This window comes from Lycorma delicatula, chromosome 4, assembly GCF_047948215.1.
Source record: "Lycorma delicatula isolate Av1 chromosome 4, ASM4794821v1, whole genome shotgun sequence".
In the NCBI taxonomy this organism is placed as follows: domain Eukaryota; kingdom Metazoa; phylum Arthropoda; class Insecta; order Hemiptera; family Fulgoridae; genus Lycorma; species Lycorma delicatula.
This window is the reverse complement of record NC_134458.1, coordinates 186537550-186561289: the sequence shown is the minus strand read 5'-3', so window position 1 is coordinate 186561289 and position 23740 is coordinate 186537550. Positions and strand designations below refer to the sequence as shown.

The window sequence follows — 23740 nt, the reverse complement described above, 5'->3', positions numbered from 1 at the left end:
TATTCATGATTTGTTGATATCTATTGATATTTTTTCTTTTTTCAGTAGGCCTGTGAGATAACACTGGGCCACATCATATTCTTCCTAAAGTAAAAATCCAACACTTTTATTTAAAATGGAAATCTCATTCAAAACAAATGAAGAGATCTTCGGAGTCATTGTTTTTGCCAACTTGTACTGGTATTTTTATCAGTCATAGAATTAATTTTGTGAAATTGTGAAAATATTCACCTTGTTTTTTTTTTAAAGTAAAGCTTGTAAAATTATTATAGTAATGTCTAGTTATTTTGGTTTTACTTCAAAACTAATTTTTATCACAATAGTTGGAAGTATTGATTTTCAAATTATGGCCAGTAACAGTACATAAATTTATTCGTGGATGTGATGACTTGTCTTTATTGTGCTTGAATATTGATATAATTTTTTTTCATTGAAAGGATAAGATTTAATATGGTTTATTTTCTAAAATTTAATAATCAAAATAAGTTGCCAAATTTTGAACTGTTCATATTAACAGTAAAGAAATAAGAGGTTACATGTTAATGAGACTCATTTTACATAGTTTCATTACATTACTTAGCAGTTCACAATACCCAGTCAATGTAATAACCAGCAGCTGTTATATTAGTAGCATGTATATGTTTTATTCATTATTGAAACAAGTATATTCTATCATATTAAAAAAAAAAACCATTCTGACTATGTACAATGTAATGCCCTATGGATAAAAAAAAGTTACAATTATCATAAAATCCTTAATAATAAATTTTATGTTAAAGTATTGGTGAAACATATTAGCTTATGAGCAGTCATAGAATACAACAGGCTGTAATTGTACTTAACTTGATATTTGTTCAAATGTTTTAGAGCAATAAAAGAAAAACTTCAGCAGAAAAATGACTGTTCATTATATTTTTGAAGTACATACTGATTGTTACTAAATTTTTTATTTTTTTACTTACCATAACTTATCTTATATAAAAATGTTTCAGATATTGAACCGTCATCCTCCATTTGGAAATAATTTACAAGAATCTGTTCTACGACTTCCAGTATATGATCTGTCATTATCATTAAATAACAGACAACACCTTCAGGTTACTTTACATTTGGTTAATTATAGATATATTGAAGAAAATGGTCATTCCAGTCATAAACTATCTTTAATTGTTGGTGGATGCAACAATACAGTGCTTTATAAAGAACGATTAACGTCAGTATTAATTTTTATTATTTTATACTTAGTATTTGTTTGTATTAAAATCTTTGTCAGTTATTAACACTTTTAGTAATGAGGATGTTGTAATATCCAGTAGAATTTCTGAATATTTTTCAGTAAAATATTGTACAGCTATTAGTAGCTGTACAATATATGCAATGTTGTTATATGCGATGTGCTTTCTCATTCTTTTTTGTAGTTTTATAAAACAGTATTCCCTTTTGGGTGTATTCTTTTATGTTTGATAAATCTGATACTAGGTATCAGTGCATTGTGTGCTAACAAATTTTTTTTGTGCGTTATACATCTTGATTTTTGTACTTCCTCCATATGTGTGCATGTGCGTGTGTGTATATATATATCTTTACATATAAAAATGTTAAGTTCGTTTGTGTACGCTTCAAAAACTCAAAATGTTCTGCATCGATTGAGCTCAAATTTTAGCACGATATATAACCCGCATCAAAGATTGTTTTTATCTATTTTTCGCATCAGTCACATACCCACGACCGTGAGAAAACGGTTTTTTTAACGGTCAGTTGTGTACCAGTGACCACGCCATCTGCCGGAAGCAAGGGGAACACTCGCCATACTAGCTAACGACAACCGCAGTCACATGTGAAACAACACCTGTTCCCAATTACATTGTTTATTAACAACAACAAAAAACGTATCCGCTTGCATCTGATTCAGATTATTACACAATCTGAATTAAATATTCACTTTAATCGAGGTACTTTTGTGTGATCGTGTCGTGATTGAGCTGCACCTTTCACCAAGCTCTGAATTTATTAGAAAACGACCAACAGTGGGATTTATGTATTAATGATGCGTGCAATACTGCACATCCAAACCAAATTCGCGCATTATTCTTAATTATATTGACTGCTTGCTTCCCTTCATCTCCCACAGAGTTATGGGAAAGATATCGATCGCTTATGGCTGAGGATATTTTGCATAGAGTACGCCTAGAAAATACCAATATGACCGTGGAATTTACAGAAGGCATTTACAACGAAGCATTGATAAATATTGAAGACAAGTGCTTAGCTATTGCAAATAAAGTTCTTAGTCAATTGGGAATGCCAGCACCCACCTGAGCTGCGATTGCTTTATTTGATGTGGATTTACGCCGTGAACAGAGTTACAACATTAGTGATCTTCAATCATATGTCCAATCAAACATTCCCAAATTAACGCGTGAACAGAAAGGCATTTATGATCGCATAATGCAAATGATAAATGATGGAGTTGGGGAGACCTTCTTCTTGGATGCGCCAGGAAGAACTGGGAAAACATTCCTCATTAGATTGATTCTAGCAACGGTTCGATAAAAAAATGACAATTATCCTGTTGGGGAATATTAATCAGCCAAAACTCTGCAATGGCACGCGACTTGCAGTTAAGAAATTGATGAATAACGTATTGGAAGCAACGATTTTAACGGGGCCTTACAAAGGTGAAGATGTCCTCATTCCTCGAATACCCATAATCCCGACCGATACACCATTTTAATTTAAAAGATTGCAATTCCCAATTCGATTGGCATTTGCAATCACAATCAATAAAGCTCAAGGTCAGTCTTTAGAATTGTGTGGTTTAGATTTAGATGCGGAATGCTTCTCACATGGGCAACTGTATGTTGCGTGTTCCCGAGTTGGCAAACCAGATAGCCTTTATATCTACGCAGACAGTGGAAAAACAAAAAATATTGTATATCCACAAGTATTGCAAAATTAAACTTCTATAAAACGTATGCTTTGTTTTGTTTCTCATTACTCATCAATGCAACCACAATGTGCCACAGCGAAGCGTGGCGGGTAGAGCTAGTATATATATATGTGTGTGTGTGTGTATATGTGCATATGTGTGTGTTTTGAATTGTTAAAGTTATTATTAATATTAGTATTCTTTTAAAGGGATCAGATGTTAATCGTGAAAGATGGGATCTACTGTTTTTCAGTCTACCTTAATGCTTACCAGAATATAAATGAAATAGAAGCTCAAGTTATAAGTGAAGACTTCGGTTAGTATCTTTGTTTTTGTTTATTCATTTGATATAATGAGTTTTATATAATGAAACCACCGACTGAAGTTAAGTATTGATGAAAAATCCTTATTTAATCTTTTGCCGACCTTTTCTTTTTGTGTGGATCCAAATCTTCCTGTACAGGTCCAGTTAATTGCACAATAAAGTCATCGGTGATATATTGAGTTAGTGTATAAAGATTTTAATACTAGTTTAAAAATTCCTTGAAATTTAATTAAGCAATTTTTTTATTCTGTAATTAACTTTTATCTTTAATGTTATTATTTTTATAACATTTTTATTACAGAATATATTCTAAGCAAAAAAAAATGTAAAAAAGAATTATTTTAGCAATAAAATATATTGAACTATCAATTTAATTGATGGTGCTATAACACATGGACATTTTTTCAAGCAGCATTCTGAAAAATTAAAGTAGATGAAGTAAGGATTCCTTACACTTACTTTGGACCCATTAATTTCTCAACAGTTACAGCCAACTTTTATAAATGTGTTTTTAGTCATAAAATTTTTAAAACTGCTTGCAATACTATCAAATATAACATAATTTACTACATATGGTTATTTCTATCACCAAATGCAATGTCTTACTAACTAATCTACTTTTATGATAAAAGAACTTCATTAGTTGAATGGAACGCATTAGCTATTAAAAACACATTAACTATTAAAGGCATTAAAAATGTCTTTAATGGTCTTTTTCAATGATTTTTATTCTGTTAAGTTTTTTATGTTAATTTAGCCTACAAACATAATTGCATAATTTGAAATAATATAAAAATTATGTTTTCAATTTGAGTATTTCCTAGTTGCTATAGTTCATCATTGACATCTTTCTTATGGTGCTTTTATAATGCTTAATATATTTATTTAACTCATAACACTTTCATATACTTACAAACTTAGAGTTAATAAGTCCAATAATGCAGTAACATTTTTACATGATTTTTTAAAATGATATTTAATAAAAAGCTATGACACTTTTATGAATTTGAAAGATGTTTTTTTAAATTTGAACAAGATGGGAACAGTACAAAACAATTCCACATTTTTAATGCAATATAATTGTATATCGTGATATATTACTCCTTTTTTTTAACTTTTTTGATTATTCAAGTTTACAATTTTTCTTATACCATACTTACAGGATGATATTTTACCACATGAATCATCTCTATGTTTATCCCATAATAAATATTTATCTACTTGTAACCCCTTGAAATTTACATTTAACATTTTCATTTAGTGTATTGTTACAAATTTACATGTTTAATACATGTTTTTTTATTATATTTATTCAAAAAGTCAATCAAATTTTTAGTTCATGTCTTTTCTTTATGTGTAGATTTTACATTTTGTAATTAATGAAATCATTATGTAATCTCCATGATTACACATTGTAATTATATGTGTGTCCATTTTTCTATGAGAAGATATGAAAAGGTTGATTCTGTTGTTTAGTGCTTCTATGAGATCTTTATATCTGTTATTGAATTTTCATTTGTCCAATGCTGTAGTATTTAGTGCAGTCACTGTAATTTAATTTGCCTACTTCTGAGTTTTTGTTTTTAACTGTGTATGTTTTGATCAATCTGTGTATTTTGAAAGTGACATATTTTATTTTATTTATTTTATTTTTTTATTTTCTTTCATAAAAATGTTATAGTTTTGTATAAATTTAATTGTTAGAATCTTTTGTATTTTTTATTTTAATTCTATGCAATATTGCATAGAATTAAAATATTTATCCTTGTGCAACATGTTTACAGTATATTTCAGCTACAATGATAGTGTATAAAAGCAGTTCATATATATGAAAAGAAGTGACCTGTGTGTATGATGGCAATGTAATTATGATACCATCATGTCTACTATTGATGTATGTAGACTGAAATACATTAATGAGAAAGAATAACTTTGTTTCAGGATCGATCCCATTAAGTATATAAGTAATTACATCGTTCTATGCATTTGTTTACCTGCACTGTCAACTTAATTGAGGTTTACTGCAGAAGTTTAATAATATAACTTCTAATTGGTATTTATTCCCTTATTTTTGTCACCTGTCATGACTGTGTGTTTAATTCTAGGAGTATAATATTTTATACGATTGCAATTCAATTTATTACAATAAGTAATAAATTGAATTGCAATCGTATAAAATATAAATATTAACAAAATTTTAAATCATATATATCAGTTTTAAATCATATATTACAGTTGGATTAGACGTTACAGCAACTGTAAGTGGTAAAGTAAATGAGTCTACACCTCAAATTCAGATGGTACCAAGAACTCGTCAGACTGTAATTGATAAATTTATGAAGAAAAAAAAGATTACTCCAAAAAAGAAAATCACCAAAGAAAAGAAGCAAGTTAATCAGAAGGTTAGATTATCTATACAAAACTACATTTTTATATTAATTATTAAAAAATAAATAAACAAAATATTTGTATAAATATATTTATGACCAACTTAACTGTTACTCAGCATCATGATTAACATTCTGATTTCCAGACAGTTGGTGTTGGGTTTAATCCCTGATAAATATCTGGCATTTTTTCACCTATCATTTAAGCTACATCATCCTTCTCATTAAAATATGTGGAAAAAACTGTTATGTTTTTAAATAACTGGGAAGTGAAATTCTGTCTATGTTCTTGGTAAACTTAAGATTTACATGACACATGTTCAGTGTATGCTGACATTAGCAAAATTATTAAAATGTGTATGTTATCACAAAACTTTATAACTGTTAGAAAAGGATAATTAGATAGAGATGATGTTCTTGTTGGCAGCATTTTTAATCCATTTTTTTCATTTATTTTTCTACATTGGGCCACGTTACACCATTAAAAAAAAAACCTTTTTTTACGAGTTTGTTAAAAATTGGTTAAATTCCCTTCTATTAAAGTAAAGTTACTATTGCAGATTGTTTCCTATTTTAAAATATTTGTCTTGAATAGATCATAATACTTACTAAAGAAAGCTATTCACAAATAATATGAGGGTGAGTGAATAAGTATCCACAGGGTATTTGCATTTGTGTTTCTGTAACCATTACTGCCATTTTTGCATGTATCTGTTGTTTCTGAAACATGTCTTTGTAGATTTGAAGTTGATAAGTCATTATATTATAACAACCATGATGACTCTGCTTTCTGTTTGCACCGAAGAATCTGTTCAGTAATCTGTTTTGTGGTCTCAAGTTATATCACAAGCCAAAATCTGTCAAAGATTTGTAGCACAATATGGAAACAGTGTTTTACTGCAACAGAGTGTCCATGAATGAATTGAAAATTCAAAATTGATCTGCAAATATTGTACTTGAAGAAGGAGCCAATGCCCACCTATGATTACGATTGATGACAATATTGAGTATATATGTGTCACTGTTTGAAAGACAGATGAGTGACTATTGATAAAGTGGCAAATGGTATACTGATTGAATCATTAAAATTTATTTTTTCTAGTTACTACCAGATTTTGCATGTTTTTCTGAATGTTGGCTGACCAACACAGAATCCATTTCCAAGGTCTGTAATTTCAAACTTCCTGGAGTGTTTTTTGTAGAACTGCATATAAAAATAGGGAAGTTTCAAGTTTTATTAAAAACTACTTTTTTAATAAAGTTGAAAGTTACTGTATATTTGTGAAAAAAATCAATTTTGAATCCTGTGTGATTCAATACTTAAGAATTGATGTTGATGATTATTAATAGATTTCCTTCTGGTTCTTTTGGAACCTTTCTAACTAAACAATCATACTCTTTTTAAAATTCCTAATAAACTCGATATCTTAATAAATTTATAGGCAGTTCTTGTGATAAAGAACTATTAACTCAGTTTAAAAATATGTAGAAGATCTAAATATTTTGATCTCCCAAGCAATTAGATCTATAAAAAATCTGTACTGGAAACTTTTCAGGAAAGGGGCTCAACAATAAACAGAAAAGTGGTTATAGAGAACCTGAAATCTACATTCAAAGCAAATGGTGAAAAAATCTGTTGAAAGACAGTAAGTTGCACATCACTGCCCATCTTCATTCTGCTGCCCTCAGTTGAAAACCTCCAGAAAATCAAGTTTTGAGGGTCATCCTCCTTATAATCCTCATCGCACTGCCTCAGACTATCACCTATTGGTCCCAATCAAAGAGACATTAAGACTCACTGATTCATCTCCAAGAACCCAATTTCAGTTCTTAACTTCTCTAAGTTAAGAACTTAAGGAAGTAGTGCATGTGTGATTTGTTACTCAACCAAACATTTTTTTAAGAGTACAAAGAAACTTATGTAAGATGGAAGAAGTACCAGGTGTGTAAATATGAAACTGGAATTTGCCCATAGATGGCCATAGCTGTCAATGTAGTTACCGTCAAACTGCATCATTGGCGCCATTTTCTTTCTTTGACAGCTGACAAAGATTTTCAACTCACAACAATAAAAGTTTCATACGACAGCATAGTTTTAATTAGCGTTGAACATGTAGAATTTTGTACCTACAAACTACAATTTGCAGACAGCATTGATTTTCTGATACCATTTAAAGAAAATTGCTGCAGAATTGCATCGAATGCTTGTCGAAGCTTACAGTTAGCATGCTCTTGGTAAATCACAGTGCTTTGAGTGGTTTAAAAAATTCAAAAGTGGCAATTTTGATGTGAGAAACGAAGAACGTGGAAGACCACCGAAAAAGTTTGAAGACAGTGAATTGTAAGCATTGTTGGCTGAGGATGACGCTCAAATGCAACAACTCGCAGATCAATTAAATATAACACGAGAAGCTGTCTCCATATGTTTGAAAGCCATAGGAAAGATCCAGAAGATGGTAAAATGGGTTCCACATAAACTGAATAAAAGTCAGCAAGAAATGCCGATTGCCAGGTACAAAAGAAAAATCATTTCTCCATCGAATTGTGACAGGTAATTAAAAGTGGATATATTTCGAGAATCCTAAGCGTAAAAGATCATTGGTAAGTCCAGACAAACCATTGAGATCAATTTCAAGGTCAAATTGCCATGGAAAGAAGACAATGTTCTGTGTTTGGTGGGATCAGAAGTGTGTGATCTATTATGAACTGCTAAAACCTGGTGAAACCATTAATACTGAACGCTACCATATGATCAATTTGAATCTAGCATTGCGTGAAAAATGACCAGAATATCAAAAAAGGCAACACAAAGTGATTTTGCTTCATGATAATGCATAATCACACACAGCAAAACCAGTCAAGGAAACAATTGAGGTGTTCAGTTGGGAAATACTTTTACATGCGTCTTACTCACCAGACTTGGTTTCGTCCGACTACTATTTATCTGTATTGATGGGACACGTACTTACTGAGCAGTGCTTCACTTCTGAAGCAAAATGAAAATGAAAATGGCTCGATGACTGGTTTGCCTCAAAAGAGCAACAGTTTTTTGGTGTGGTATTCATAAATTGTCAGAGAGATGGGAAAAATGTATAGCTAGCGATGGACAATATTTCGAATTAAACATTGTGTATTTTCTTTACAAAAATTCCGGTTTCATATTTACACACCTAGTATGCTGAAAAGCAAGGGGAATGTTGAAAAATATTATAAGTTTTTTATTTTTATTAAAATAAAGTTTACAGCTGCTTAGCAGATAATCATTTATTCACCCTCATATATTTTAATTGTGAAGATTTTTTTTAAGTAGACACTACATGAAGCGCACAGAAAAATGTTCTTAATCTATGTACACAAGCAAAAAAAAAATTTAAATAAAACCTAATTTTGTTTCAACATATTATTTAGTTTTATCTGAACAAAGAAACATAACCTTACAACACCAAAAAGTAAATCATTCTTTCTAAAAAGAAAAAAGAAAAAAAAACGTTATATACAAAGACAATAAAGCAATTGGAATCAATGTCAATAAACAGAAAAAAAAAATTATTATGCAATATATTTTATTTCCCAACATGACATTTAATGTTGATATATTTTGTATCATTTTAAATGAAGATGTAGGTGCACTCATATTTATGTTTTTCACTGACATTTTTCAGGATGGTCATCCATCAAAATGAACATATCGGTTAATAATTAGAGTTAATTTGTATAAGTCAATAACATCTTGTTTTGTTACAGATTGCTGAAACCCCATCGATTAATTCAAACAATAAACGTACTTCTACCATGGATATTAAAAGCTTTTTATTTAATGCTTCAAAAAATAAAAGGATTAAAACAAATGGAAATGAGTTTGAAGAAGACAATGATCAAACTGTTTCAAATGCATGTGATTTTGAAGGTATAAGAGTAGACAATGATCAACTGATACAAACAAAGCATGATTTAGTGGTTATGAGAAATGGAAATTTTTTAAATACTTTGCAACAGAATGAGATAAATGAAAGATCAGATTGGAATGATAATGTGACCAAAGAATCATCACCAACTTCACACTCCTATAATCGCTCAATTTTTGTATCACATTCTTTACCAAGAATCAATTCAGATGTTCAAGACTATTTCTGTAATGTTAGTGGTGATAATAACATTGTTATTGATAATGAAAAGTTTTTAGTTCCAGTCAATTTAGATAATCAAGAAAACTTTTATCCAGTTTCTGGAAGTATAAATAATTCTCTGAATCATCATAGAAATTTAATGTATGATAATTCACAAAAAACTGTAAGTTTTGATGATTCCAATTTAATTTCATATCATGAAAAAGAAAATAATACACATCATAACTTTACTCGTGAACAGTATTCAACTGGAAATATTAATAATAGTCCTTCAGAATCTGTTAAAATAATGAGCAATCAAGCTAAAGGCAAATTATGTGAATTATTCAGTTTACCAACATTTAAACTTGATGCTATTGGAGATAATTTTAATAATATTGTAAAACAAATCTGTAAAGAATATAAAGAAAACTTTCCATTAAAATTAGTTACTAAAAGGGAATCAAATAGTTCAGTTGATGATTATGAGAAAAAAATATTTGATAGTATATGTAATGAATACAATGTAGATAAAAAAAGATTTTATCCACAAAGTAAGGTGAAAAAACAAATTAATACTACTAATAAGGATAAATTAAATACAAAAACTATACCAGATTATTTAGAAAGGTTATTTCAAAAGAATAAAGTTAATTTAAAGCAATCTGCTACAATTACTGAAGAAGAACATGATATCTGTAACGATCATAAAATTATAGAAGTAAACCACCATTTTTCAAATGTTTTAACACCAGTTAAAGAATTTAAATCTAGTAATATAGATTATCCAAATTTTGATAAAAATTATATAGAAAATTCTAGTAGTAGAATTCAAATGAAAAAAAATGCAAACAAATTAAATGATGATGTATTAATGAAAAATGAACAGCTTTATAAATGTACTGAAATAATAACACCAGAGTCTACTTACCGTCATCCATCACTACATAATGATGAAGAAATGAGCTTTACATCTGTATCATTATCTACAATAAATCACAATAAAAAGGTTGTAGAATTAAATGATAATAATAATTGTTATGCTTCACAATTAACACCTTACTTAGTTTTACCAGAAGATGTAATTGATAAAAAGGAAAATATTGATGGTAAAGTAGGAAAAGGAATCTTTAAAAATAATAATATTAATAAAAAAAATAATTTTTCTAATGAAGGAAAATTTTATCCATTATTTATAAAAAATGGAGAAGTATGCTCGGATAAAGGTGATTTACTAATTAATTCTGAAGTGCAGTACAATAATAATAATAACAGTACTGAAGATTCTAATAATAATGACTGTGTAAACAAAATTGTTGTTGAAAATATAGCTAAAGAAAAATTGGTAAAAGAAGCATTTGATAATAATGACAACACTTTTAATAGAAAATCAAATAATAACGATTTTAAAACAATTGATATTATTGATGATAATAAAATTGAAGAACACAGAATGGATGATTGTAGTAGAAATACTATTGTGAAGTTAGAAGTTGATGATGATGATGATAAAGAATTACAGCAAAATAAAATCAGTGATGAAGACAATTTTTTAAATAATACTGTAGATATATTTGAAAAATCTGAGAGAGAAAAAAACGAAAATAAAAACTCATTTTTTACTAGTAGTTTTCAATTAGAATCAATCTATGAAGAAAAGAATGATAATAATAAACCTTATGTAAACACTAATGCTCTTGATATACCCGTTTTAAAAAAGAATTTAACCGCCAAATCAGATCAATATGATTTTAATAAAAATGACTGTAAACATATAAAAATAACAGAAAAACAATTATGTGGTAACTATTAGATTTATTTTATCTTTTAAAAAGTTGTTTAATGATTCATGTCAGTTCATGCAAATCTGTGTAGTAGTAAATCATGTTGTTTTTTATTTAAATATTTGGGGTAAGGCTTGTTGTTTGTGTTTTGGCCTGTCACTCTAGAATCTAATTTAAAGCTGTATAGTGCTTTGTATCATGGCCAGTTAAGCAATTATTATTATTTTTTTTTTTTTTTTTTTTTTTTTTTATGGAATTTTATATGTTTTAAAAATCTCATTAACTACATTTTTCAGAAATTTAAGTATTGAGTATTTTGTGAATTTTACTTATTATTAATGTTTTATTACATTAATATTAATAAAATTGGATTTGGTTTCCAGTTTTCTGCACCAATGTCTTTAAAATGTAATACAATTTTTTTTAAGTACTTTTATTTTGGGTAAAAACTTTTCTGTTGCTTTTTCTTTACCTTCAAATTTTTTGTTGACTTTATTTTTATTTTCATCTGTGGATTGATCTATCCATTATAATGTACCTTGAATTGTTTTAGTTACAACTGTTTTTTCTTATTGTTTAATATACTGTTGCGTGTTTTCAGTTTAGTAAAGGATACTGAGAAATTATAGATGTTAAAATTCTTAAAATATGCAACTTATTTAATCTTTATTATCGTATTATTTACAAAATAAGTAAATTATATATCACAAACAATAATTCTGATTCTGCTATGAAATTTATAGCCAACGAAAATTAGAGCAAAATTAAGAAGTGATTATGGCAGTAAGATTATATTACAAGATAGATAATAAATTTTATACAAGGATTATTTACCTTCTACTTACAATAGGAACTGGCTTACACTTTTAACAGTGAATGGTGGCCTTGTTTTCTGTTTATAATTAACTCACAATATAGCTTCTTGCACCGCAGAACAGAATGTTGTCACACTTTTGTTACAAAATGTAACACACTAATGATGTGCTTTTTACTCACACAGTCTTGACTATTAACGCACTCATATTGCTCCTCATTGGTCCTTGACAGTATTTATACCTCGACCTAGGGATGGTCCTAATATAACAGTAGCCTACCTATCCATTGTTCATTCAAATGTATTAGTTTTAAAACATCTTTTGTCCCAAATCTTATGTTATTTTCTGAAATTCTCTTGATTTTGAACTGTCTATTCTATTCTGAAAATTTGTTCTATTGTTGTCTCTCAAATTTTTTTCTTTTTACATTTATTTGTCTGTTTATATTCTTCTTCATTCTCTCTCTTTCACGTTTTCACACCTTCATTTTTAGATCCTTCTCACTTCATCACAAAGTGTTTCCCTAATTGATTATTATTATATTTTTCTAGTTCTGGTAGTTGTGTATTTCTTTTTATAATTCTGTTTAAAGAAATGTTTTCAGAGTTATGTTTGCATAGTCCACTATGCTAAGTTGTAATATATCTATGTTGATTTTAAATCAGGATTCACACATGAGTACCAAACTTTTGTTATTTAAAAGTTGTAATGCTTTAAAAATGTGAGTTGTATTCAGAATAGTTAATAATTAATAATTTAATAATACCCTTCCATCTGTCCGTCAGTATGTTTTCAAAAATATTCCAGAATATTGTCTCTCAGTAGCCAAATCTACATAAAATGAAAAATGGCTTCTTAATTAACAGCAGTGATGTGAAGTTGTCATGACCTTTTTATGATATACGAGGTGTGATAAAAAAATACGGTGAATGAATTTTTATAGCGGCAACTGCCGACAGTACATCCATATGCTGTAATTTGTCCAATAGCGTGATCAACTGAGACAGGCAGGGACAAGTTGTAACACGTTCGAGCTTGCCAGTCAGCTGCCAGAGCCACTAGAGTGAGGTTGTGTTTATCGTGTCTGTCGCACAACATGGATTTTGAACAACGCATTAACATTAAGTTTTGTTTTAAGTTGCAAAAGAATGCCAAAGAAGCTCACGAAATGTTAGAATCGGTGTACGGCGATAATTTGGTAACTTTGAAGACTGTGTACAAGTGGTATGACCGATTTAAAAACGGAAATGAGTCTGTTGAAGACGAGAAGCGTGCGGGACGTCCAGTAACCTCAAAAACAGTTGAAAATGTGCAAAAAGTGGAAACAATGGATCGTTCAAACAGGCGAATGACTATTCGAGAGCTATCGGAATACCTCGTATCGGAACATCTCGTATGAATCCATTCAAAGCATTTTAACTTTTAACGACGTACGAAGAAAGCGACCAGAAAAATGGACCAATGGCTTCCTTCTTTACCATGACAACGCGCCGTGTCACACCTCGCTTCTCATTTGCGAGTTTTTGGCCGAAAAAAGTGTTCCTGTCTGTCCACATCCGCCATACTCACCGGATTTGGCACTATGCAACTTTTGGCTCTTCCCAAAAATTAAAACTGTGCTTAAAGGAAAACGTTTTGACACCATTGCTGACATTGAGAGGGCCACGACCGAGCAGCTGAAAGCCCTTCCGAAAGATGCCTTCCAGAAATGCCTCCAGTCATGAAGTCAACGTTGGGATAAGTGCATTGCTAGCCAAGGACAGTACTTTGAAGGGGATTAAATAAATCGAATTCTATGTAACCTTATTACTTTTTTTAATAAAAAATTATTCAACGTATTTTTTGATCACACCTCGTATCTATACATATATATGTCCCTCAAAACTACAGAGGGACAATGCAGTGGATAATAATGTAATTTTATCAGTAGGTAATGTTTTACCTACTGTTAATGTTTTAGTTATTTCCACAATGAAATGAGAAAATTTATGAGTAAAAGTTGTTTTAAAACATTTTTGAAGATCAACTACAGTATACTTTATTTTAAGGTGAAAATTATAAAAACATTTTATCTGTGTACAAGCTTTTTAGCTCACCTTTGTACTGTATTAAGCTCATTCAAAGACAGTCGCTGAGGATTATAATGATATTGGATATGGCACAGGTATAACATTTATGTTTTGAAAGATCTTTCTTGTTTATGGTGTGTTCAGAAAGTATGTGTAATAATATAATTTATTATGTGTGCTTATATTGATTTGTGAAAGTATTCTCTGTTGTTTATGTATAAGACTTTAATTTTGTTGATATTTTTTGTACATATGTGACTTGTACACATTGAAGTGCTTAGGAAAAGTGAATTTACTGTAGGAATGGAGTGCTTTAATGTATTCTTTGTATCATAGAAGGTTGCACTCTATTGCTCAAATTTTTTACAGTTTGAGCAGATTTATTGGATTGTTTACGTGAGTGTTTGTCTCATAATGTGTATTTTGTTTACTTATGATTTAGTAAGAAATATTTATACTATCCTGCTTTTTTTTTTTTTTTTTTTTTTCTTTTTTTTTTTTTTTTGTCTTGTTCTGACTGTTTTGATATTTCTATAGTTGTCAGTCTGTGTTCTGTATCCATTTGCTTCTGCTAAGTATTTTATTATGTATGGCTCATCCTGATAGTTTTTTTTATGAAAATGAAATGTCTAATTTCCGTAGCATGGTTCTGGAAGCTGAAAGTTTATTAGTTGTATTATAAGTTTATTAGTCTTTGAATAAGTTAATGTAGAACAAAAGCTAAATGACATATAAATTAACCCTTGAAAGAATTTTATTATAGTTGATTTTTAAAAACTTTTCAGTTTTTAAAACTGTCATGGACATCAAAATTTGAAAATTTTATTAATTTTTCTTTTTTTTATGTAATGAATTGAGATGAGAAGGTTAATGTGAATGTCAGTGTATGTTATGTTTCTCTTTTGCTTTGTTTTGCAGGGAGGGCAGCATCCAAGAGCCCTCTTTTATGAATGTAAGTTGTATAAGAGCTGTAAGGATCCATCTCTTATTTTATTTTCAAAGCCAGCTTTTAAAAAAATCACTTTGCATTTAATTTGATTTACATGACAAAATACTGTCACATTATTAATTTAAAATTATAAGCATGAAAACTAGATTAAAAGTGATTTTCTACACATGATCTGGGAAAAAGGATTACTGTAATATTTTCTATACTGAAATAAAAGATAAAATTACTAAATATGAGTATTTTAAAGATTTATGATTATAATTATTCATGAATTATAAAAATGATTACAACAAAATATAAATTTAATAAGTAAACATTTACTTTTAATTTTCAGAAGTGTTTTATTATTTATTCTGTTTCTTTTAGATACCGAGAATAAATATATTCCTATGAGTCAGTTTGAAAGTGATAATGAGAGTAATGAACCAGAAAGTAATCAACATGTACAACAAGCTATGTCTGAAAAATCCTTTGATTCTGAGACCACAGATGTTGAGTAAGTTTTAATATTGTAATTGAATCTTGATACTTGATACCTTCAATTAAATTGAGTTAAACTTGTTAAAATACATTAAATTTATATTATAATTTAAAGGAACAAGAAGTGTAATTATAATTGTTAATATCTTTATAAAAGAACAGAAAACCGGTAATTAGAGATCCTCTCATTTATAATAATTGATTCTCTACAGTCCATATGTTTTTCCACTTTTATAATTATTTCACTGGCTTCCATTTCTTTTTCCACATTTTTTCTTTCCTTAGCCATCCTACAATCTCTTAAGCCTTAGTTGTTTTACAGTTTCATGCTAATGAATATAGATCATAAACAAAAATAATGTTTCTGAGTAAACTGTTATTAATCTATATGATTGATATACAGAGTGTATCACGAGACTTTCATCACGTATTCTACTTGTAAAAATATTGGAAAAAGTTCATTATAAGCATAAGTCCTAAAATGCTTCATTTCCGAGTTACAGCTAGTGAAAATTTCACTCAGATTTCAGCTACCCTGGTGAAATGAAGTCGTACTGACATTTTTAGGAAATTAATTAAGCAGCAGAATCAGTGATCTCTGATGGTTTTGATTTGAAAAATTAAATAAAAAAGGTCCCAGAATGGTATCTGCAGTAGTTTTTGAGAAATCTGGGGTGAAAACCAATAAATTGATGTAAAAAAACCTGTTTTTTTGTTTCACGTACAATAACTTTTTAAATGGGTAATAAACATGTAAAACTTTTAAAGAATTTGATTCAGAACAAAATGGTGTAAGATAAATTGAATAAAACAGAGAAAAGTTAGAAAAATAACAAAATTAGGCAAAAATAACACATTAAATGATCCAGTACAACTCAGATCAGGCCATTTATTTTATAAACAAATAATATATTTCTTCATTCTATATTGCTTTCTTAAGGACGTCATAAAGAACATCATTAACAAGACTAGTGAAAGGAACTTCATTATAATTTTAAAAAGATCTTCTAAAACTACATTTCTGAGAATATAAAACGTAAATCTTGTTAAATTTATAGTTTTATGAAATTTCCTGAATAGCTTTCATGTAGCTGTATAAGAGCAAATGCTCTTATAGGAATAAATTCAAAGATTGCTTTAGCCGTAATTTTATTGTTAGTTTAAAGCTGATAATTTTTTTTTTATAAAAATGATTAAGAAAAAAATTTAAATACTCAGTTAAACTGATAAACATGAAATACACACAAATAGTACATCCACAAGTTACTTCAAAGTAACAATATCATTGCTTCATTGTCAGCAGACAAATACTTGATCAATTAACAGTAATAATAAATGTTAATAGTTAATAAAGCAAATCATGGAATGCTCTCTATTTCAGCTTAATATTTCTATAATTGATGGTTTCCATGTACTGTTTTAAGTTGTTTTAGCTCATAATCGTAAGGATGTTTAAGGGAACTTGGTAGTTCAAATCCTTTGTAAGCAGTAACAGTTGTTCTTGAAATTTTCACAATCAATTATTGTTTACACATTATATTATCTTGGGCTGTTCCTCTGGCTAATTGTGATTAGTGCATGATGTAATGTTTAATTTTTTTTTAAGTCACATTTACTTGAGTAATGTATAAGTCATTACCGATTTGTATCTGTTTGTAAGAGAAAAAGGTTATCTAACCTGCTGTTTTGCGCTTAGAATGCCTCACTTATGTTCCAAAGCTTTGTATATCATCGAGAGCAACTGCCTTCAGACATAAATTTTATATACAACAAAAATATTATTTAATTTTATTGTGTTTTAATTGATTCTTATGGTTGATTTAGCTTTTTAATGCAAGGCCGACAAATTTGGTAGTTTAATATAATTTTTTACATAGAAAATTCTAGAAAATTTAATTTTTAAAAATCATCAGATAAAAGCACATGATCAAAAACATAACATTAAAAATGTTTATGTAGGGTATTTATGATTTTTTGCAAATAAATAATATTTATTAAGAAAGTAAAAGTTTTATTGAATTTTCTAATGCATACTAATTGCTGTACATTTTCAAGTTTTGTGTACAGATATTTACAAATGTTAATTATGAGATTGATTTACAAATATTCATTATGGAATCCTTGTATTACATGGTAGATGTATCAATCATCTGTAAGCAATATTCCTTAAAATCGTGTGGATCATATATGCATTTACTTTCAACTGCTTCTATTCTCAAAACCTGCATCTTATTTAGAGTTTCAGGAAGAGGTAGGACAAAGACTATCATTATAAGCTTGCACACAAGAGAAATCCATAGATATTAAACTGTACAATTGTGGTAGCCAAACCGTTGTTCTATTATGCTTATCCAAACACTGATGAAGTGATTGAAGTAAGAGATAATTTCATAATTGAGGTGCATTGTAACCTATTACTGAAAAATGAATTCTCCATTCATGTAGTTGTTAAGTGCCATAAGCATGGTGGTTACAGATGACATGACATGAATTACATACAGGTCACTCATGAATTGGTATAACTATTCTCAAATTAACAAGAATCGCTTACCAATGAAAGTTAAGTAGTTCTGTTAGCCTTCAAGTAAGTTGAATATATTTTTGCACTTCAGTATTCCAAACCCGTGCTGGAGATATTTAGCTCTATGAAACCAGCATTCTGTTCATCATATAGACTAGCTGTATAATGAATATCATTACTCACAAAAAATCAATTCTAATTGTACTCGAGGATATTTATGTATATCACAGTATATAATAGACTGTGACATGTAGTATATATAGCAGCAAATTAATTTACACTTCCCGTTGTAAAACAACACATGATTGTGTTTTATCTCTGATTATATCATTCTTTAATTGTGCATTAAATAATGTTCAAGCATCTCTAGATAACTGATGTTAATCACAGTAAGCTCAGAAAAAAATAAAGAAAAACACATTTTAAAAAGACTTAAGACAAAGAAAATATTTTTTTGTTTGTCCCTCTACCTGTACTATTTTCTCATGCAGAAAATTCTCATGTGGCTCCATTCTGTCAAACATTAATAGAAAACTTTAATCTTTCTTACTATTACCCTGATTTTGTTATTGGTCACATCAGCTGAAATCAAGTTAAATTGCAGATATCTCCAAAATTTTCTACAATATAACTTTGAGAATATTAATTTCTAAGTTGGCCCATTCGTTACATTTCATTTGACTTAAAACTCTAATTTTGTTGCACTTAATTATCTCACCTGCAATTCTATACTAGCCTATACTAACCTAACTGTTAATCTTACTAACTGTCTGTTGAAATGATCCATTTGGTTTTGTTAAAAAATATTTATTTGAATCGCAATACAGAAAAGTAAAATACAGTGTATTTACTATATACCTGGAGATTATGTTCTGCTTATCACATGTTCAATATACCACTGTCACATTTAGCAACGTCTTCAACATGAACTCCTATGTTGTTAATAACTCGATGACACATAATGTGTCAGAGTATGTCTTTCATTGACACACTCTGTTATCGTGTCGCACACCTCAATGATCAGTATTCGCAGTTCCAGCAGTGTATGAGGATGTTTAGGGAAAATCTTTTCATTTAGAAATCCCCAAAGAAAATAATCACACGGATTCAAATCAGGACTGTTCGGAGGCCAGTTCTATCCACATGCTACGATTAGGAAATCGATTTGAAATGACATTTGCGTTTAAATATGCATCAGAAAGTCTAAAACAATATTAGCAGTGTGGTGGTCTGGTTCCATCCTCCATGAACCACTTGTCTTCTAACTGAAACCCTTTTGCAAGAAGCTGAGGAACAAAATTATTATTCAGCATATTTCGATAACATTCACTCACTCTTCACTATCTGTTCAAAAATGAATGGCCCTGTTACCCCATGACTTGAGGTAGTGGCCCATACCGTAATTCTTTGAGCATGGTGCACCTTTTCATGAAGCACATGTGGATTTTTGGAAGCCTAAAAACGTACATTTTGTTTATTAACAACCCCCATCTAAGTGAAAATGTGCCTCATATGGAAACCAAACATTTTTCAACAATATGTCTTGGTTCACAGCCCATTCAGCAAATGCCATTCTTTGATGTTTGTTGTCAACCTTAATTTAGGCAACACTATTATTTTGTATGGATTCAAATGCGAATCAGTTTTTAAAATTCGCTGCACGGATTGCCTATAAATCCCAAGTTGTGCTGCTGATTGTTGATTTGTCCGGGCTTCTCAGCAACGCTGCCCTGACAGCTTTGACATTCTGTGGAAAACGAACATTGGCAGGCCGTTTCCGCTTACTTTTAAATAGTGAACCATCGCTATTAAATTTTTCATAAAGTCTAGGTATTGTTTTAAATGAGGGCGACCACCGAGTTTGAAAATGTGCACAAAACCATATTTGTATTAGCACCACACTTTTCATTTCATTAAAAAACAACACAGTCTTTACATGTTATTTAACAGTCAGTCTTCCTTTGTTAACCATCTTGAAACGATACACAAACAGCGCACTCAGAAAGAGAAGAAACTAATATTCACAAACTGCTGTCATTTCTGCCAACATAAAACATGTTAATATTTATTAACCTAAACAATTATTACCAAAACAAATGTTGGATCATTTCTTGCGCCACTGTAATTTCAAGAAATAGTATTTCATCTTTGGTTTTTTGAGTAGGTTTTCTAGAATGATTGAACCTGAGTTTCATGGTGAGCAATTATAGTCACTTGTAATCCATGAAACAAAAAGCAATACTGAGCACACTCTGCATCCACATGCAGATGGTAACTAGCCAGAATTCAGTATAAGTACACCATCAATATACACCATACAATATTAGTACAATATTACAATACAGTTCATCGAAAAAGGTTGCAGCAACTGTATTTCAGAAATTACCAGAAATAATCAAGTAGTTTTTTAAAAAATTACCAACTCAAAATGTTTTTTTGCATACCGTTGAATGTTTAATATATGCTCCATTGGTCACTCTACAAATATCCAGCCAATAATTGACTTCTGCCCAGGTCCATTGAATCATCGCAGGCATAACTGTAGTAATAGTAGCGGTGATTCGTTAACTTAAATGTTGTACATCCCTGATTTTTTTCACTGTAGATAATGTTTTTAACATATCCCTATAGAAAAATGTCTAGGGGTATAAAATTTGGGATTCTTGGAGACCAAAGCACAGAACCGGCCCTATCAACCCAACGATTTGGGAATTTTTCATTGAGAGCGCATCAAATACCCAGGCTGAAGTGTGGGGGCACAACATCTTGTTGAAACATTACAGAACGTTACTTTCTTGTTCAATTTGGTCAGCTTGAGGAAAAACGTACAATTGTAGCATGTCTTAACCCTTTGATTGCGGACCGCATAAAAGGCAAGTCCTTTTATGCGGACTTGCAGAACATCGCAACCATGCATAGCAATTGCATGGTTGCGTACTATGGTACGGAGTCCACAGCATCTGCGTGGTCTTTTCTTGTAAAACAGTACGTGTGTAAAATTCCGTTCACCTTACATAGTTGTATTTTTGTTGATTCTGTACTTCAAAAATACTTAAAATAATTCATTTAATACTTAAAATAATTATGCTTCAGAAATAATTAGTGTTTGATTTGTGCACATTTCACATCGTTCTGGTGTTCAACCACTTTTTACCAGAACAGACAGTCGATTTCCAGCGTATAACTCCAAGGTAAGTTTTATAATTTTACAAAATTATTTTAAGTTTATTATTTTATAATATATCTATTTTCTTATTGAACTATGAATTCATAAGTTGTAGCAGATATGTATATGTTTTATATGACTTAATTTTTTTTTATACTGTACGCACATAAAAATGTACTCACGGTCTGTGTGTCCGTATTTAATATTTTTAAAATTTGCATAAATTTTCATCAATAGTGCTCAAACAATAATCTTTAATATTCTTCATTTTTAGATTTAATTCTGAGGTATTTATAATAAATTCACTATTATGGACAGAAGATTTTTTGTATTTTATTATAACATTGACAAATAAATTGTCTTTTAGTATTTTATAAAAAATGTTTAGATTTTAACTTTTTAATATGTTTTATTATATAAAACGTAAATTTTTTTTTTATTTTTTAAAAATATTTTGTAAATAAATAGACAAATTCTAAATTATACTATTAATCGCAAATAAAAAAATAAAAAATTAGTAAATTTATTTTAATGAATGTTATTGTATTTTTCATGTTTTATGAACAGCAAAAAATATTCTTAAAATTTGTTATACATTACTTGTTATTAACTTATTTTCACAATATATTATTAAAGATGAATTTATGTACATGTGATGTATAGTTGCCTACACTACAGGAGTAAAACCACAACAGATGTGTGGTGAAGGTTTCCCGAGTATTCCACCTTTATAATCACTTTTACGAAGAAGTAAAGTTAAAGTATAATCAAAAACGCTGATTTAACCAGAAAAAGAAAAAAAATTCCCGCCCTTAGATGGAGAATTTGATTACAAGTCCCGCAGTCAAAGGGTTAATAAACATTCTCTGAGTAGCCAGATTTGACACCCCTAGACTTGTTTCTATGGGGTTATATTAAAAACATTGTCTACAAGGATATACAACATTTAAGATAACTGATCACCACTGCTATTGCCACATTTATGCCTGCAATGATCTAGTGAACTTGGGCAGTAGTCGATTATCGGCTGGATGTTTGCAGAGTAACCAATAGAAATCATATTGAAACATTCTGACGTTTGTAAAAAACTTTTTGAGTTGATAAGTTTAAAAAAAAAAATACTTGTTTGATTATCTCTAGTTGTTTCTGAAACAATATTTTTAAATTGCTGCAACCTTTTTCGATGATCCTGTATAAGTACATATTATATTACAATATAACTACAACAGTAGGTGCATCATGAATTACAGCATTTCATGGAGTGAGCATTTCTAAAACTTGAAGTGTACTGTATTCAGCATTGTATTACACTGTTAAATATGTTCTATACATTTTAAAATAATTCTAAACATAGTTTTTATATAAATAATTTATAAATACTATGAATTTAAAAGTAGCAAGCAATTTTTTTTCTACATAATTTTCAGATTTTCTGATTTGGATTTTTTGCTGTCGCTTATAAATAAAAATGAAAAAGTTTTATCTAAAAACCAGGAAAATAGAATAAATAAACCATCTTGTATTGCTGTTGAACACTTAGATTTAACTGCAGGTGATATAATGTACGTGAATATTTCTTTCAAGAATATAATATTAACATTTATTTTTATCTGATAAGTATAATAGGTGAAAATATGCTATGTTCTGTCAACTATAGTTTAAAATATGTTGTGTTAAAATTAAATTTTATTCTTTTTTAATGTTTACATACATTCCTGACGACTTTTACAATTTTCCTGGAAGTTTCAAATACTGTTTGTTTTATCATTTTTTACTCAAACACAAATATATCATGAGCATTTTACATTTCAGTTCTCAGCAATGTTGAACTATATAACTGAAAAGCCAGTTTACTCCAATGAAGTTTTACTGTTGTGTCTTCTATATTTTCTACTGTGTGATGTAATAGTTTTAATAAAAGGAGATCAGATCAAACGAGATACTTAGCATTTCTATTTTTTTGGTTTCTTAAAACATAACACATTGTTTGTAAGCCAATTATAATCAAAATTGAGCATGGTTACTGTATTTTTTAACCTCATTTTTTGCATTTTATTACAGTCTTTGATGATGCAGTCAGAGAGAAGTAAGATTGAATAGGCTTTACGCATTAATGTCTAAAATTTATTGGTGTTGAAAGTACTTTTATATTTTTATAATATATAATTTTTACCATACTGAAGAAAGTAAAAACAGTTTTGAAAATGAC

General features: G+C 29.4%; 1 protein-coding gene across 1 annotated transcript in view; it reads left to right on the top strand.

Moving 5' to 3' along the window:
- Positions 1 to 23740, top strand: part of LOC142322769 (uncharacterized) — a 173689-nt gene that overhangs the window by 139322 nt on the left and 10627 nt on the right. Inside the window, exons 16-21 of the mRNA XM_075361845.1 lie at positions 993 to 1213; positions 3139 to 3245; positions 5490 to 5656; positions 9386 to 11549; positions 15731 to 15860; positions 22959 to 23093. Of these exons, the coding sequence (XP_075217960.1) occupies positions 993 to 1213; positions 3139 to 3245; positions 5490 to 5656; positions 9386 to 11549; positions 15731 to 15860; positions 22959 to 23093 (2924 nt within the window). The remainder of the gene's footprint in view (positions 1 to 992; positions 1214 to 3138; positions 3246 to 5489; positions 5657 to 9385; positions 11550 to 15730; positions 15861 to 22958; positions 23094 to 23740) is intronic.